At 40.7% G+C, this 19,607-nt stretch overlaps 1 protein-coding gene across 3 annotated transcripts in view; it reads right to left on the bottom strand.

Moving 5' to 3' along the window:
- The window catches only part of GABBR1 (gamma-aminobutyric acid type B receptor subunit 1), a 123,352-nt gene that overhangs the window by 13,467 nt on the left and 90,278 nt on the right, over positions 1 to 19,607 (bottom strand). For all 3 annotated transcript variants that reach the window (XM_077286292.1, XM_077286293.1, XM_077286294.1), the window contains 3 exons: positions 3,175 to 3,291; positions 2,568 to 2,661; positions 2,080 to 2,207 (listed from right to left, as the gene is read on the bottom strand). In XM_077286292.1, coding sequence (XP_077142407.1) covers positions 2,080 to 2,207; positions 2,568 to 2,661; positions 3,175 to 3,291 — 339 coding nt within the window. The remainder of the gene's footprint in view (positions 1 to 2,079; positions 2,208 to 2,567; positions 2,662 to 3,174; positions 3,292 to 19,607) is intronic.

Below are 19,607 nucleotides of genomic sequence, written 5' to 3'. Positions count from 1 at the left end.
TCAAAGCAAAAGGTGGCTACTTTGAAGAACCTACAATATAAGACATATTTTCAGTTGTTTCACACTTTTTTGTTAAGTATATAATTCCACATGTGTTAATTCATAGTTTTGATGCCTTCAGTGTGAATGTACAATTTTCATAGTCATGAAAATACAGAAAAATCTTTAAATGAGAAGGTGTGTCCAAACTTTTGGTCTGTGTTGTATATACAGTATATAGGACTGTGAATAATTTTAGGCAAGTGGGGAAAAAATGCCGCAAAGTAATAATGCTTTCATGAAAAGAAGTGATAATTTATTTGTGTCAATTAAAACAAGCAAAGTGAATGAACAAAAGAGAAATCTACATCCCATCAATATTTGGTGACCGCACATTGTCTTCAAAACAGCATTAATTCTTTTAGGTACACTTGTCACAAAGTGAGGGATTTTGTAGGACTATGTAGGTGAAAACACAGTCATTTTCTGAAACAGAAACAGCTTTGTAGGAGACTTTAAAACTGGGTGAGGAACAGACAAACTGTCACAATGGCGAGGTTGTGGAAGACAGTATCATGACTATGATAATAACTGGAAAGATAATGAGCGCAAAATGGTATTATCTAGGTTAAAAACTAAAAAATGAAACAAAGAAATATGCTCACCTTCAATGGTTGTGAAAGGCACAATTCCTGTGAACACTGAAGAGACTCGCCACTGCAGATCCACAAAGACATGAAGTATCACAGGTCATAAACCATAGCAATACTGGGCATAGCACCAAGATACAAGGTAGTTATACTGCATCAGCAATGTCTCTCACAGACGTGGGTTTCTAAACGTGCTGGTCAACCTCTTTTGAAGACGCACCAAGAGATTGGCAACCTTGAGGGCCATAGATGCAGTGGTTGGCCAATGAAACTTAGTGCAGCAGATGAGACACATGTTATTTGTCTTCAAAATAGGAAGATGTCCAGCAGTGCCATCAGCTCAGAACTGGCAGCAACTGGTCAGACCCAGCCTCTCCCATGTACTGTATGGAGGAATATGGCCAACAGTGATTTTTATGAGAGATGTACAAAAATCAAATTTTGTACATAGAAACAAGGCCAAGTGACTCAACTATGCACGAAAAGATAAGTGTGACAAGTGTGACAAATGTGACAAAGCAGATTTTTCTTAGAAGGGCTCAAGAACGGCACGATAATGAGGGTCTGCAAGAACAGTGATGGACGCTGGAGGGTCGTGCCATGTTTTTGGCTGCATTTCAGCAAATATAGTTTGGGATTTGGTCAGGATTAATGGTGTCCTCAATGCTGAGAAATCCCGATAGATTCTTATCCATCATGTAATACCACCAGGAGGCATCTGATCGGCTCCAAATTTATCCTGCAGCTGAACAACGACCTCCAACATCCTGCCAATGTCAGTAAGAACGAAGAGTCCTGGGGGTGATGATCTGGCCCCACAAAGCCCTGATGACACTTCATCCGGTCTGTCTGGAATCACACGAAGAGACGGAAGGATCCACACAAGCCTCATACACAGAATATCTGGGGTCAGCTCTCCAAAATATTTGGAACAACCTCCTGCCGGGATCCTCCATGTAATGTGTGCAAGTGACGACAAAAAGTGATGATGTCAAAGAGCGGTCACCAAATACTGATGGGATTTACATTTTCTTTTGCTCTTTCACTTTACATTTTGTTAATTGACTCAAACAAACTATCAACACTTCAGTATTTGAAAACATTCTTACTCTGCAAAAGTTTTAGACAGGTGAGGAAAAAAATGTCACACAGTTCATGTATATATTACGCATGTATTACAAACATATACAGATAATAAAGCTGCTATTTTTTTTTTTACAAAGCCAAGTATTTTTCAGTGCTCAGTGTTCTCTCTCTGCAAAGCATCAGACAGGCAATTTTCGGGTGGATTGATTTCCTATTGATCCCTGTGACACTTGGTTATTTCTCTGCTCACCGATAACTCGAGGACAGACGCAGTGAGATCGGTACAGATGATTTCTAGTCCCATTTCCTACACTAGACGGTAAAGAGAATGAACACTCCTCATTTTCTTGTTCTCGATACTCACGGCTACATTGTATATGGCCATCCCCACCGCACGGTGGTCATTGATTTTCTCAGTGGAGACGCTCTTTGTTTCATAAGCTAGAAAGATACCGAGCAAGAGCAGGAGACCCTTGGAGCCGTACACAATACCTGGGAACAAGAAGAAAAGCGATGAAGATGTAAAAGATTGAAGAAGATCCGGGACATAGAGAAGACGAAGAACAAAGGAACGGTGCAAAATAACACAAGCGTCACAGTGATACGATGGTATCTCGTCGCAGAGAATGAACCCTTCTGCCCATCGTGGATTATCGGCCGATCGCGTGGTGTCAGTGATGCATAATTACAGACACGGTAAGGCCCCAAATTGGGACATTTAAGCCTCGCTCCCACAGTCTCCCACAATCCCATCACCGCAAGACAAAACACCCATTTTATGGATCCAATCGTGGAATTGCAATTCTTCTCTGTTGACCCCAGAAACTATCCACATGAGTGGCTGATCCTCACCGAGCCACGTGTTCATCTTCACAGAGCTGCAGTGCTCCAGCTGAGGCAGGATGAGGACATCAAGGTCTCCCCGGGGTTCTTCTTTAGTGAACTCCTAGAATGGACAAAGAATAATGTACATTTATACAAGAAGAGATATTTCAAAATATATATTTTTTTAAAACATGTCCTTGATAGGTACTGGTTCTCCTTGCGGAGATCAGGCAGCTCCGGCAATGCTTTCTTGGGAAAAATGCTAATTAGCTCTACTTTTTAAGAAAGAATCGGTTTTCTAGTGTCACCTGTAGGTCAACACAGGGCAAATTTGCAATTGTAAAATTACAGAAATTTTGCTGAAATGAAATTGAATATTTTTTTTGGAACATATATGGTTGGACAGATTCAGATTGGGAAGGTCTTATGAGTTCTGGAGAGTTGGGGAAAGGGTGAAATACTGCCTTGGTCAGACTGTATGGGTGTAAATTGTAATTTTTCCAACTGTCCTATTCATTTGAATGGGACTTGAGCAATGACTGAGCTTGCCCCCTCTATAGGGAACTACACCCACTGAAATAAGTGGTCGATACGCAACGCATGGACAGAAAGCGTCTTATGAAGGCCGTCTCACCTCAATAGTGCGCTGCAGGGGATCCACTATTTGCCAGATCCCAAAGGTTATTACATCCAGGCCGAGGAGTAGACCAACTGTACTATACAGCTTCCAGGGCTCCAGGGTCTGTGACTGCTGTTAGTAGCAATAATAAGAAATTCCAAACATAACACATAAGAATAATGACCCAATAATAGCACACGTATGTCATATCATGTAATATCATCTCCTTATCTTGATTTGAATGTCCCAGCACAGATTAAACTATGTACACAATGGATAAAAGTTAAATAAGCAGGGGCGGAGTTAATCTCTAAGCAGGGGAGGAGCATAATCACCTAATTTGTCTCAATTCTGGAAGAGGGAATGGAGCTAGAATTATTATTTTGGTGTATTATAAATCCCCCTCACCCTAGCAGTAAGGGGAGTACAAGAAGAATGTGTTTTTCCTACTTAAGAATTGGCCCTTAAGGTTATACTATAATAGGGCAGTAATGTACAGGGCAATGATTTATAAATATATTATAAATGTTAACTCAGAGACGTATTACTGCAGAGCGATTAATATAGTATATCAGAAGCATTGGTTACCCACTCAAAATGCAGATAATTATCACAAGCTCACACAACATGTGTCGCCCCCCAGTGGCCATTTCAGTCATTTCTGAATTAGATGATTATTGTACATTGGGAAAATAAAGGGCCATGTCTGGGCTGTTCATGACCCTTGAAGCCGGGATCTCCAGTGGATTTTCATCTTTCTCAGTAATCACTAGAATCCATTAGACAAATGACTATGAGTGGAGTGATTAATTATCCATCTTTTCTTTTTTAATATATATTAGAATGGTTCTTTTTATTTTTTTTATATAATTATTTCTTCCCTTGATGAGACCTGAGATGACATTATTGCCTGATACATCTGGGTAACAGCCCAAAAATGAATACTTATTAATATGATGCTATCCTCTGTGCTGCTGACAGGGGCTGTGGTATCCCGCTGCCTTCCTATGTGAGGTGTGCTGACAGAATCGGGTTAAGAAGTGCGCTGTGCGATCAAGCACGACAGTTTCGCTCTGCTACGTCTAGATTTCTGCAGACAGACCTGACCTAGGGCTTCCTACTAGACATCCAGAAGTGTAAAGGACCAGAGCATCGATTCCAGGTGAGCTGTCACATCGGGGCAGTCTGGATAAACCGCTAATGTTAGATCAGGGCGAGCGGAAAAACTGCATTGTAGGAATGCGATCCACCCTTTTCTGCCACAATTTTGGCATGCCTTTCCCATTGATTACAATGGGTAAACCTGCCCTCTGTGTCCTTTTTGTGCTGCTTCCTGCCCGACAACTTTAAGACTGGTATTAGTGCAACACCCTGCTACTTCTCCTCTATTAATGGAATCGACGGAATAAGTGATCAGTTGCATCAGGTATACGAATGGGACCAGAGGGCCCTCATCCACTATTATACGGTCGGTCTGGGTTCTGTTTTTAAGAATGGAAGAAAAAGTTTGACATTCAGGACAGTCTTTTTCCATTGTAAAAAAACGGACACCAAACAGACCCCATAATAATCATTGAGGCCCCTCTGCTTCTATTTGCATAACTGATGGAACAGGTGACTTACTCTGTCTGATTGTTCTACAAAATAGGACCCAAGTACCTTTCTTCACCTTAGAGAGTGGAAAATAAAAGTTGTTATACATCGCTGCCTGCCAGCAGAAGTATACATGTCAGAGATACGCGGCTCACGGTGTGCACTGTGCTGTGCTGGTCAGTGCCGCAAACAACAAGGACAGAACAACATACGGGAGATTTATCGAAAAATCAAGAGTAATGGTCTGTTTGGCTGCTAAAGGAAACTGAATCTTTAACTGAGGGGCATATTCCTGGGAAAACAGAGATCTGATGGTCTTCTATAATAGAGGGCAAATCTCCCCAGAAATGCTTTTTCTACATTTTTGTAACCTGCATGACAACTGTCCCGGATTTGTGGGAACTGTCCAGAGATTTCAGAATTACAAATGCAGCGTCCCACAAAAAAGTGACAAAGTTCTCATAAACAAGGTCGGGTTGCAGAGGGACCGGATTTGGACAAAAAACTTACGCTTCCAGTGTTGGTCACTAAGATCTAATGTATGTATAAACAGGAGGTCGGTCTGGGGGCTGGGCTTGGTATAAATGGGGGATCTTGAGTCTGTAAGAAAGATGGTCTGGTCTGTTTGTATGTCTATACACAGGGTCTAAGTCTAGGGTTTGCATCTTTTTTTGGCCAGAGTTACCAGCATCAGGGTTAGCAATTTAAGGGGCACTATTCTCCCAACTGGAAACGCCCTAATCTCAAGCAAACAAACTCACATGGGTGGGATCTCATAAACGTCACCCCTATTAATCCCAGGACACCACAAATTTTGGGACAGTTTCTGAAAAACTGGGATATTCCCGACAAATTTTGTCCAGTAGTCATGTATGAGCGCATTAGGAATTTAGTCTAAGATCCATATTTACTTCAGAGATTATGTTTCAGGGGTCTCCCGCAGGGGTGGACATACCATTAGTGCAACCTTTACAGCCACACAGGGGCCCGATAGGTAAGGGGGCCCATTTCCACATCTAAAACAGGTGGAATTTTGCATTCTGATGAATTACTGGACAACAAAGGGCCCAGATACTGTTCTTGCACAGGGGTCCTCTTCTGCCTACATTTGCCAGTGGTCTCCCTTGTACATTTTTTGGGATCTAGAGCATAGTATATACTTATTTATACTTTGATTAATCCTTTATTGCACAGCATAGCAGGACTGAACATGTACATTTGGTCACTTAGGGTGCTAGTTTGCTGCGGAGAAACTTGAATCTTGAGGGCCCCAATGCAAAAGCTCCAACGGGGCCACTAATTATTGAAAGTCTTTAATAGTAATGGTCTTTCCATATGAAGCAAAAGGTCCTTTTGTGACCCCTAAACTCCAGGGCCCGCCTGGGTGGAACCCCTGCACCTATTATAGTTACGCCCCTGCTAGTTTGCATAGAATTGAAGGATATAATAATAATAATTTTATTTCTATAGCGCCAACATATTCCACAGCGCTTTACATTTTGGTGTACACATGTATACAACCAGGCGGTACACTAGTTATTATTATATTATATTAATATACTTATTTCAGGGGTCGGGGGTTTACATTTTAGGAGTCTGTTCTGCAGTGAGTGATGAAGGGGTCATAGGCATTAGTATGACTTGTGCTCATATTCCATAACTTGGGGACGTATCTATTTAATTGACCAAAACTGCCACCGTCCTAATTCCAAAAGATGTCAACCTTAATGGAGGGGTTCAGAATCACTTTCACTATTAGGCCCTAAAATCCTCATTCTGCTGCAGCTTAACCTTGTTGTCCATGGCAACCAATCAGACGTCAGCTTTCATTTTAGAAACCACTCCGGAGAAATGAAAGTTGTGCTGTGATTGGTTGCTATGGGTAACAAGTCCAGTTTCTGAGGCCTAGTAAAAAGCATTAAGCCTGCAGTCCAGTCCATATAAATGTATGCAATTTAATGGATAAACTTTATCAGCATAAAACATGAAAACCCTAATGTACAGAAATGCGGAACATCTTGTCTGTAATGTATTTTTTCGTATAATTGGAAGCTCTGCGGATGCATTATCCTGAGCCCGGGCCCCGCAGACAGGAGTTGTATTTTATAAGAAGTTGCGCTGTGGATTATGTGCTGCAGATTACATTCCTCTGAGATTTATCAAACAGCCCAAAAACATTATCTTAAAGATGACAACTACAGTGTAATGAAAAAAAGCAAAATCGGAGATTTATGACCCTATAAGAGCGTGGCACGGCCCGGGATGGAGCGCAACAAACTGGGAGCCGCTTACCAAAATACATTAATAACGGCCCAAGACAAAGTGGCCGTCGTCCGGGAAATGAGGACATTAGTGAGATAAGCCGTTATAAATCACCGCTATCCTAATAACCTAGAATCCTGCGCTCCGGCCTGCAGACATGGCGGCTGCGATAAGGATTTTAAGATTGAGCAGGTTATATACACTGCTCCGAGGCCACGTATATAATCTGTAGTATTACCGCCATATACTGGTATATTGTCCGGTTACCTGTCTGGTTTATGTATGTACGATCGTTATTACCCAATGTGCACTGGATATTGTCCAGGATATTAATTAGTCACGGAAACCTCAAAATGCAGATTGTCATTACCAAGGTCAAATGATAGGGTGGGCACAGAGGGTACGTCCCATTACCATAATCGTCAGAAACTTAGAATTAGGCAGATACAGTATTTACCAAGAATAAAATTGCATATCCCTAAAAAACGCAGGGCAGTATTATAGCAGTTACAGTGGGTACGGAAAGTATTCAGACCCCTTTACATTTTTCACTCTTTGCTTCATTGCAGCCATTTGGTAAATTAAAAAAAGTTCATTTTTTTTCTCATTAATGTACACTCTGCACCCCATCTTGACAGAAAAAAATCCAGAAATGTAGAAATGTTTGCATATTTATTAAAAAAGAAACCTGAAATATCACATGGTCATAAGTATTCAGACCCTTTGCTCAGACACTCAGATTTAAGTCACATGCTGTCCATTTCCTTGTGATCCTCCTTGAGATGGTTCTACTCCTTCATTGGAGTCCAGCTGTGTGTAATTAAACTGATAGGACTTGATTTGGGAAGGCGCACACCTGTCTATATAAGACCTCACAGCTCACAGTGCATGTCAGACCAAATGAGAATGATGAGGTCAAAGGAACTGGCCAAGGAGCTCAGAGACAAAATTGTGGCAAGGCACAGATCTGGCCAAGGTTACAAACGAATTTCTGCAGTACTCACGGTTCCTAAGAGCACAGTGGCCTCCATAATCCTTAAATGGAAGAAGTTTGGGACCACCAGAAGTCTTCCTAGACCTGGCCGTCCAGCCAAACTGAGCAATCGTGGGAGAAGAGTATTGGTGAGAGAGGTAAAGAAGAACCCCAAGATCACTGTGGCTGAGCTCCAGAGATGCAGTAGGGAGATAGGAGAAAGTTCCACAAAGTCAACTATCACTGCAGCCCTCCACCAGTCGGGCCTTTATGGCAAAGTGGCCCGACGGAAGCCTCTCCTCAGTGCAAGACATAGTATATAGCACAGCCCGTAGTATATAGCACAGCCACATAGTATATAGCAGCCACGTAGTATATAGCAGCCACATAGTATATAGCAGCCACATAGTATATAGCAGCCACGTAGTATATAGCCCAGCCATGTAGTATGTAGCACAGCCACGTAGTATATAGCACAGCCAAGTAGTATACAGCAGCCACATAGTATATAGCACAGCCACGTAGTATATAGCAGCCATGTAGTATATAGCACAGCCACGTAGTATATAGCACAGCCACACAGTATATAACACAGCCCACGTAGTATATAGCACAGCCCACGCAGTATATAGCACAGCCCATGCAGTATATAACACAGCCACGTAGTATATAGCACAGCCATGTAGTATATAGCACAGCCACGTAGTATATAGCAGCCACGTAGTATATAGCAGACAACATAGCATATAGCAGCCACATAGTATATAGCACAGCCACGTAGTATATAGCAGCCACGTAGTATATAGCACAGCCACGTAGTATATAGCACAGCCACGTAGTATATAACACAGCTCATGTAGTATATAGAACAGCCCACGCAGTATATAGCACAGCCCACACAGTATATAACACAGCCACGTAGTATATGGCACAGCCACGTAGTATATAGCAGAGCCACGTAGTATATAGCACAGCCACGTAGTATATAGCACAGCCACGTAGTATATAGCACAGCTACATAGTATATAGAAGCCACATAGTATATAGCAGCCACATAGTATGTAGCAGCCACATAGTATATAGCACAGCCACGTGCTATATAGCAGCCACGTAGTATAAAGCAGCCATGTAGTATATAGCAGCCATGTAGTATATAACACAGCCCACACATTAAATAACACAGCCCACACAGTATACAACACTGCCCACGTAGTATATATCAGTCATGCAGTATATAACACAGCCCACGTAGTATATAGCAGTGTGGGCACCATATCTCTGTTAAAAAAAAGAATTAAAATAAAAAATAGTTATATACTCCCCCTCCGGCGTCCACCGATGTGTGCGAGCGGCGAGGCTGCCGCCAGCTTCCATTCCCAGTGATGCATTGCGAAATTACCCAGATGACTTAGTGGTCTCATGCGCATCGGTGGACGCCGGCGGGTGAGAATAGCACCATTTATTTATTTTTTTTCTTATTTTTAACATATCTATTTACTATTGATGCAATAGTAAAAAGTTCGTCACACAGTGTTAATAGCAGTGTTAACAGACTGCGTTACACTGCGGTATAACGCAGTCAGTTTAACGGACTGCTAAAACGCTATGTGGGCGGCGGGCGCTGACTGGGGGGGGGGGGGGGGAGTATGGAGGGGGCACTGACTGCAGGGGAGTAGGGAGCGGCCATTTCGCGGCCGGACTATACCCATCGCTGATTGGTCGCGGCTGGTTGCCCACAACCAGTCAGCGACTTGGGATTTCCGTGACAGACAGACAAACAGACAGACGGAAGTGACCCTTAGAAGATTATATATATAGATAAGATTCTCTGGTCTGATGAGATGAAGATAGACCTTTTTGGTGATAATTCTAAGCTGTATGTGTGGAGAAAACCAGGCACTCATCACCTGCCCAATACAATCCCAACAGTGAAGCATGGTGGTGGCAGCATCATGCTATGGGGGTGTTTTTTAGCTGCATGGACAGGATGACTGGTTGCCATTGAAGGAAACATGAATGCGGCCAAGTACAAAGATATCTTGGATGAAAAACTCTTCCAGAGTTCTCTGGACCTCAGACTAGGCCGAAGGTTCACCTTCCAACAAGACAATGACCCTAAGCACACAGCTAAAATAACAAGGAGTGACTTCAGAACAACTCTGTGACCATTCTTGACTGGCCCAGCCAGAGCCCTGACCTAAACCCAACTGAGCATCTCTGGAGAGACTTGAAAATGGCGTCCACCAACGTTCACCATCCAACCTGACGGAACTGGAGAGGATCTGCAAGGAAGAATGGCAGAGGATCCCCAAATCCAGGGGAGAAAAACTTGTTGCATCATTCCCAAGAAGACTCATGGCTGTACTAGCTCAAAAGGTGCTTCTACTCAATACTGAGCAAAGGGTCTGAAAGCTTATGACCATGTGATAATTCAGTTTTTCTTTTTTAATAAATTTGCAAAAATTTCTACTTTTCTGTTTTTTTTTCAGTCAAGATTGGGTGCAGAGTGTACATTAACCACTTCACCCCCAAGGGTGGTTTGCACGTTAATGACCGGGCCAATTTTTACAATTCTGACCACTGTCCCTTTATGAGGTTATAACTCTGGAACGCTTCAACGGATCTTGGCGATTCTGACATTGTTTTTTCGTGACATATTGTACTTCATGTTAGTGGTAAAATTTCTTCGATATAACTTGCGTTTATTTGTGAAAAAAAACGAATATTTGTCAAAAATTTTGAACATTTCGCAATTTTCCAACTTTTAATTTTTATGCCCTTAAATCACAGACATACAGTTAGGTCCATATATATTTGGACAGAGACAACATTTTTCTAATTTTGGTTACAGACATTACCACAATGAATTTTAAACAAAACAATTCAGATGCAGTTGAAGTTCAGACTTTCAGCTTTCATTTGAGGGTATCCACATTAAAATTGGATGAAGGGTTTAGGAGTTTCAGCTCCTTAACATGTGCCACCCTGTTTTTAAAGGGACCAAAAGTAATTGGACAGATTCAATAATTTTAACTAAAATGTTCATTTTTAGTACTTGGTTGAAAACCCTTTGTTGGCAATGACTGCCTGAAGTCTTGAACTCATGGACATCACCAGACGCTGTGTTTTCTCCTTTTTGATGCTACTCCAGGTCTTCACTGCGGTGGTTTTCAGTTGCTGTTTGTTTGTGGGCCTTTCTGTCTGAAGTTTAGTCTTTAACAAGTGAAATGCATGCTCAATTGGGTTGAGATCAGGTGACTGACTTGGCCATTCAAGAATAGTCCACTTCTTTGCTTTAATAAACCCCTGGGTTGCTTTGGCTTTATGTTTTGGGTCATTGTCCATCTGTAGTAAGAAAAAACGACTAATCAGTTTTGCTGCATTTGGCTGGATCTGAGCACACAGTGTGGGTCTGAATACCTCAGAATTCATTTGGCTGCTTCTGTCCTGTGTCACATCATCAACAAACACTAGTGACCCAGTGCCACTGGCAGCCATGCATGCCCAAGCCATCACACTGCCTCCGCCGTGTTTTACAGATGATGTGGTTATGCTTTGGATCATTAGCTGGACCACTCCTTCGACATACTTTTCTCTTTCCATCATTCTGGTAGAGGTTGATCTTGGTTTCATCTGTCCAAAGAATGTTCTTCCAGAACTGTGCTGGCTTTTTTAGATGTTTTTTAGCAAAGTCCAGTTTAGCCTTTTTATTCTTGATGCTTATGAGTGGCTTGCACCGTGCAGTGAACCCTCTGTATTTACTTTCATGCTGTCTTCTCTCTATGGTAGATTTGGATATTGATACGCCTACCTCCTGGAGAGTGTTGTTCACTTGGTTGGCTGTTGTGAAGGGGTTTCTCTTCACCATGGAGATTATTCTGCGATCATCCACCACTGTTGTCTTCCGTGGGCGCTCAGGTCTTTTTGCATTGATGAGTTCACCAATGCTTTCTTTCTTTCTCAGGATGTACCAAACTGTAGATTTTGCCACTACTAATATTGTAGATATTTCTCAGATGGGTTTTTTCTGTTTTCGCAGCTTAAGGATGGCTTATTTCACCTGCATGGAGAGCTCCTTTGACCGCATGTTTACTTCACAGCCAAACCTTCCAAATGCAAGCAACACAACTCAAATCAACTCCAGGCCTTTTATCTGCTTAATTGAGAATGACATAACGAAGGGATTGCCCACACCTGTCCATGAAATAGCCTTGGAGTCATTTGTCCAATTACTTTTGGCCCCTTTAAAAGCAGGGTGGCACATGTTAAGGAGCTGAAACTCCTAAACCCTTCATCCAATTTTAATGTGGATACCCTCAAATGAAAGCTGAAAGTCTGAACTTCAACTGCATCTGAATTGTTTTGTTTAAAATTCATTGTGGTAATTTCTATAACCAAAATTAGAAAAATGTTGTCTCTGTCCAAATATATATGGACCTAACTGTATGTCACGCAAAATACTTAATAAGTAACATTTCCCACATGTGTACTTTACATCAGCACAATTTTGGAACCAAAATTTATTTTTGTGACGGACTTATAAGGGTTAAAAGTTGACCAGCAATTTCTCATTTTTACAACACCATTTTTGTTTAGGGACCACAACATATTTGAAGTAATTTTGAGGGGTCTATATGATAGAAAATACCCAAGTGTGACACCATTCTAAAAACTGCACCCCTCAAGGTTCTCAAAACCACTTTCAAGAAGTTTATTAACCCTTCAGGTGTTTCACAGGAATTTTTGGAATGTTTAAATAAAAATGAACATTTAACTTTTTTTCACACAAAATTTATTTCAGCTCCAATTTGTTTTATTTTACCAAGGGTAACAGGAGAAAATAGACCCCAAAAGTTGTTGTACAATTTGTCCTGAGTACGCTTATACCCCATATGTGGGTGTAAACCATTGTTTGGGTGCAGGGCAGAGCTCGGAAGGGAAGGAGCGCCATTTGACTTTTCAATGCAAAATTGACTGGAATTGAGATGGGACGCCATGTTGCGTTTGGAGAGCCCCTGATGTGCCTAAACATTTAAACCCCCCACAAGTGACACCATTTTGGAAAGTAGACCCCTTAAGGAACTTATCTAGATGTGTGTTGAGCACTTTGACCCAACAAGTGCTTCACAGAAGTTTATAATGCAGAGCCGTAAAAATAAAAAATCATATTTTTTCACAAAAATGATCTTTTCGCCCCCAATTTTTTATTTTCCCAAAGGTAGGAGAAGAAATTGGACCCCAAAAATTGTTGTGCAATTTGTCCTGAGTACGCTGATACCCCATATGTGGGGGTAAACCATTGTTTGGGCGCAGGGCAGAGCTCGGAAAGGAAGGAGCGCCATTTGACTTTTCAATGCAAAATTGACTGGAATTGAGATGGGACGCCATGTTGCGTTTGGAGAGCCCCTGATGTGCCTAAACATTTAAACCCCCCACAAGTGACGCCATTTTGGAAAGTAGACCCCTTGAGGAACTTATCTAGATGTGTGTTGAGCACTTTGACCCAACAAGTGCTTCACAGAAGTTTATAATGCAGAGCCGTAAAAATAAAAAATCATATTTTTTCACAAAAATGATCTTTTCGCCCCCATTTTTTTATTTCCTTAAGGGTAAGAGAAGAAATTAGACCACAAAAGTTGTTGTGCAATTTGTCCTGAGTACAGCGATACCCCGTATGTGGGGGTAAACCACTGTTTGGGCGCATAGCAGAGCTCGGAAGGGAAGGAGCGCTATTTTACTTTTCAATGCAAAATTGACTGGAATTAAGATGGGATGCCATGTTGCGTTTGGAGAGCCCCTGATGTGCCTAAACATTAAAAACCCCCACAAGTGACACCATTTTGGAAAGTAGACCCCTAAGGAACTTACCTAGATGTGTTTTGAGAGCTTTGAACCCCCAAGTGTTTCACTACAGTTTATAACGCAGAGCCGTGAAAATAAAAATTCTTTTTTTTTTTCCACAAAAATGATTTTTTAGCCCCCAGTTTTGTATTTTCACAAGGGTATCAGGATAAATTGGACTTCAAAAGTTGTTGTCCAATTTGTCCTGAGTATGCTGATACCCCATATGTGGGGGGGAACCACTGTTTGGGCACATGACAGAGCTCGGAAGGGAAGGAGCGCCATTTGGAATGCAGACTTAAATGGATTGGTCTGCAGGCGTCACGTTGCATTTGCAGAGCCCCTGATGTACCCAAACAGTACAAACCCCCCACAAGTGACCCCATATTGGAAACTAGACCCCCCAAGGAACTTATCTAGATGTGTTGTGAGAACTTTGAACCCCCAAGTGTTTCACTACAGTTTATAACGCAGAGCCGTGAAAATAAAAATTCTTTTTTTTTTTTCACAAAAATGATATTTAGCCCCCAGTTTTGTATTTTCACAAGGGTATCAGGATAAATTGGACTCCAAAAGTTGTTATCCAATTTGTCCTGAGTACGCTGATACCCCATATGTGGGGGGGAACCACTGTTTGGGCGCATGACAGAGCTCGGAAGGGAAGGAGCGCCATTTGGAATGCAGACTTAAATGGATTGGTCTGCAGGCGTCACATTGCATTTGCAGAGCCCCTGATGTACCCAAACAGTACAAACCCCCCACAAGTGACCCCATATTTGAAACTAGACCCCCCAAGGAACTTATCTAGATGTGTTGTGAGAACTTTGAACCCCCAAGTGTTTCACTACAGTTTACAACGCAGAGCCGTGAAAATAAAAAATCTTTTTTTTCCCACAAAACTTATTTTTTGGCCCCCAGTTTTGTATTTCCCAAGGGTAGCAGGAGAAATTGGACCCCAAAAGATGATGTCCAATTTGTCCTGAGTACACCGATACCCCATATGTTGGGGTAAACCCCTGTTTGGGCACACGGGAGAGCTCTGAAGGGAAGGAGCACTGTTTTCCTTTTTCAACGCAGAATTGGCTGGAATTGAGATCGGATGCCATGTCCCGTTTGGAGAGCCCCTGATGTGCCTAAACAATGGAAACCCCCCAATTATAACTGATACCCTAATCCAAACACACCCCTTACCCTAATCCCAACAGTAACCCTAACCACACCTCTAATCCAGACACACCCAACCCTATCCCCAACCGTAAATGTAATCCAAACCCTAACCCTATCTTTAGCCCCAACCCTAACTGTAGCCCCAACCCTAGCCCCAACCCTAGCCCTAACCCTAGCAATAACCCTAGCCCTAACACTAGCCCTAACACTAGCAATAACCCTAACCCTAACACTAGCCCTAACACTAGCCCTAACACTAGCCGTAACACTAGCCCTAACCCTAGCCCTAACCCTAGCCCTAACCTTAACCCTAGCCCTAACCCTAGCCCCAACCCTAGCCCTAACCCTAGCCCTAACCCTAACCCTAGCCCCAACCCTAACCCTAGCCCTAACCCTAACCCTAGCCCTAACCCTAGCCCTAACCCAAGCCCTAACCCTAATGGGAAAATGGAAATAAATACATTTTTTTAATTTTTTTATTTTTCCCTAACTAAGGGGGTGATGAAGGGGGGTTTGATTTACTTTTATAGCGGGTTTTTTAGCGGATTTTTATGATTGGCAGCCGTCACACACTGAAAGACGCTTTTTATTGCAAAAAATATTTTTTGCGTTACCACATTTTGAGAGCTATAATTTTTCCATATTTTGGTCCACAGAGTCATGTGAGATCTTTTTTTTTGTGGGACGAGTTGACGTTTTTATTGGTAACATTTTCGGGCATGTGACATATTTTGATCGCTTTTTATTCCGATTTTTGTGAGGCAGAGTGATCAAAAACCAGCTATTCATGAATTTCTTTTGGGGAAGGCGTTTATACCGTTCCGCGTTTGGTAAAATTGATAAAGCAGTTTTATTCGTCGGGTCAGTACGATTACAGCGATATCTCATTTATATCATTTTTTTATGTTTTGGCGCTTTTATACGATAAAAACTATTTTATAGAAAAAATAATTATTTTGGTATCGCTTTATTCTCAGGACTATAACTTTTTTATTATTTTGCTGATGATGCTGTATGGTGGCTCTTTTTTTGCGGGACAAGATGACGTTTTCAGCGGTACCATGGTTATTTATATCAGTCTTTTTGATCGCGTGTTATTCCACTTTTTGTTCGGCGGTATGATAATAAAGCGTTGTTTTTTGCCTCTTTTTTTTTTTCTAACGGTGTTCACTGAAGGGGTTAACTAGTGGGGCAGTTTTATAGGTTGGGTCGTTACGGACGCGGCGATACTAAATATGTGTACTTTTATTGTTTGTTTTATTTTATTTAGCTAAAGAAATGTATTTATGGGAATAATAAAAAAATTTTTTTTTCTTTATTTAGGATTTTTTTTTTTTCTTTTTACACACATGTGGAGAATTTTTTTTTAACTTTTTTACTTTGTCCCAGGGGGGGACATTACAGATCGGTGATCTGACAGTGTGCACAGTACTCTGTCAGATCTGCGATCTGCTGTGCAGGGCTGCAGGCTTACCAGCGCCTGCTCTGAGCAGGCACTCGGTAAGCCACCTCCCTCCCTGCAGGACCCGGATGCCGCGGCCATCTTGGATCCGGGACCTGCGGCGAGGAGGGAGGTAGGAGACCCTCGGAGCAACGCGATCACATCGCGTTGCTGCGGGGTTCTCAGGGAAGCCCGCAGGGAGCCCCCTCCCTGCGCGATGCTTCCCTATACCGCCGGTACACCGTGATCATGTTTGATCACGGTGTGCTGGGGGTTAATGTGCCGGGGGCGGTCCGTGACCGCTCCTGGCACATAGTGCCGGATGTCAGCTGCAATATGCAGCTAACACCCGGCCGCGATCGGCCGCGCTCCCCCCGTGAGCGCGGCCGATCGCGTATGACGTACTATCCCGTCGGTGGTCATACGGGCCCACCCCACCTCGACGGGATAGTACGTCTAATGTCAGAAAGGGGTTAATGAGAAAAAAATTAACTTTTTTGAATTTACCAACTGGTTGCAATGAAACAAATAGTGAAAAAGTGAAAGGGGTCTAAATACTTTCTGTACCCACTGTGTATTCTTATACATAGGGGGAAGCATTATTATAGTTATATTCTTGTACATAGGAGCAGTATTATAGTAGTTATATACTTGTACATAGGGAGCAGTATTATAGTAGTTATATTCTTGTACATAAAGGGCAGTATTATAGTAATTATATTCTTGTACATAGGGGCAGTATTATAGTAGTTATGTTCTTGCACATAGGGGCAGTATTATAGTAGTTATATTCTTGTACATAGCAGTATTATAGTAGTTATATTCTTGTACATAGGAGCAGTATTATAGTAGTTATATTCTTGTACATAGGGGCAGTATTATAGTAGTTACTTTCTTGTACATAGGTGGTCAGTATTATAGTAGTTATATTCTTGCATATTGGGGAACAGTATTATAGTAGCTATATACTTGTACATAGGGGCAGTATTATAGCAGTTATATTGTTAACATTAAGGACATTATTATAATTCTCATATTCTTGTACATAGAGGGCACTATTATAGAACTTATAATCTTAAACATAGGGGGCAGTATTATGATAGTTATATTCTTATACATAGGGAGCAGTATTATAGTATTTTTATTCCTATAATTGGGGACATTATTATAATTGTCATATTCTTGTACATAGGGGCAGTATTATAGTAGTTATATTCTTGTACATAGGGGCAGTATTATAGTAGTTATATTCTTGTACATAGGGGCAGTATTATAGTAGTTATATTCTTGTACATAGGGGCAGTATTATAGTAGTTACTTTCTTGTACATAGGTGGTCAGTATTATAGTAGTTATATTCTTGCATATTGGGGAACAGTATTATAGTAGCTATATACTTGTACATAGGGGCAGTATTATAGCAGTTATATTGTTAACATTAAGGACATTATTATAATTCTCATATTCTTGTACATAGAGGGCAGTATTATAGAACTTATAATCTTAAACATAGGGGGCAGTATTATGATAGTTATATTCTTATACATAGGGAGCAGTATTATAGTATTTTTATTCCTATAATTGGGGACATTATTATAATTGTCATATTCTTGTACATAGGGGCAGTATTATAGTAGTTATATTCTTGTACATAGGGGCAGTATTATAGTAGTTATATTCTTGTACATAGGGGCAGTATTATAGTAGTTATATTCCTGTACATAGGAGCAGTATAATAGCAGTTATATTCTTGTACATAGAAGCAGTATTATAATAGTTATATTCTTGCACATAGGAGCAGTATTATAGTAGTTATATTCTTGTACATAGGAGCAGTATTATAGTAGTTATATTCTTGTACATAGGGACAGTATTATAGTAGTTATGTTCTTGTACATAGGGACAGTATTATAGTAGTTATGTTCTTGCACATAGGGGCAGTATTATAGTAGTTATATTCTTGTACATAGCAGTATTATAGTAGTTATATTCTTGTACATAGGAGCAGTATTATAGTAGTTATATTCTTGTACATAGGAGCAGTATTATAGTAGTTACTTTCTTGTACATAGGTGGTCAGTATTATAGTAGTTATATTCTTGTACATAGGGGCAGTATTATAGTAGTTATATTCTTGTACATAGGGGCAGTATTATAGTAGTTACTTTCTTGTACATAGGTGGTCAGTATTATAGTAGTTATATTCTTGCATATTGGGGAACAGTATTACAGTAGCTGTATACTTGTACATAGGGGCAGTATTATAGCAGTTATATTGTTAAAATTAAGGACATTATTATAATTCTCATATTCTTGTACATAGAGGGCAGTATTATAGAACTTATATTCTTAAACATAGGGGGCAGTATTATAGTATTTTTATTCCTATAATTAGGGACATTATTATAATTGTCATATTCTTGTACATAGGGGCAGTATTATAGTAGTTATATTCTTGTACATGGGGGCAGTATTATAGTAGTTATATTCTTGTACATAGGAGCAGTATAATAGCAGTTATATTCTTGTACATAGAAGCAGTATTATAATAGTTATATTCTTGCACATAGGAGCAGTATTATAGTAGTTATATTCTTGTACATAGGAGCAGTATTACAGTAGTTATATTCTTGTACATAGGGACAGTATTATAGTAGTTATGTTCTTGTACATAGGGACAGTATTATAGTAGTTATGTTCTTGCACATAGGGGCAGTATTATAGTAGTTATATTCTTGTACATAGCAGAATTATAGTAGTTATATTCTTGTACATAGGAGCAGTATTATAGTAGTTATATTCTTGTACATAGGGGCAATTTTTATTATAAAACCAAACATAAATACAATTATAATAAAAACAAAAATCACCCAGTATTACAAAACACAAATCACTTAGGTTATATACACACAAGTACTAAACAGTCAGATCATATTCATAAATAAATTAAAGTGTCCACACCTGGAGGGAGAAGAAAATTAAACAAAACAAAACAATAAATATATATATCATCATATTTCCTAACTGAATTTTATATTCCTCCATAACTTATTGTTTCTCTGACTCCTTCCAACTTCTAGTGATTTTATCCACCGGAGTTCTGACATAACCTGACCAGCCGCAGCGGTGTGATCGAACAGCTCATTGTGCAGTGACACCCGGGTTCTCATGT

Source organism: Ranitomeya variabilis, chromosome 2, assembly GCF_051348905.1.
Source record: "Ranitomeya variabilis isolate aRanVar5 chromosome 2, aRanVar5.hap1, whole genome shotgun sequence".
NCBI classification, from domain to species: domain Eukaryota; kingdom Metazoa; phylum Chordata; class Amphibia; order Anura; family Dendrobatidae; genus Ranitomeya; species Ranitomeya variabilis.
The sequence above is the reverse complement of the archived record's forward strand: the minus strand, read 5'-3'. Positions and strand labels throughout refer to the sequence as shown.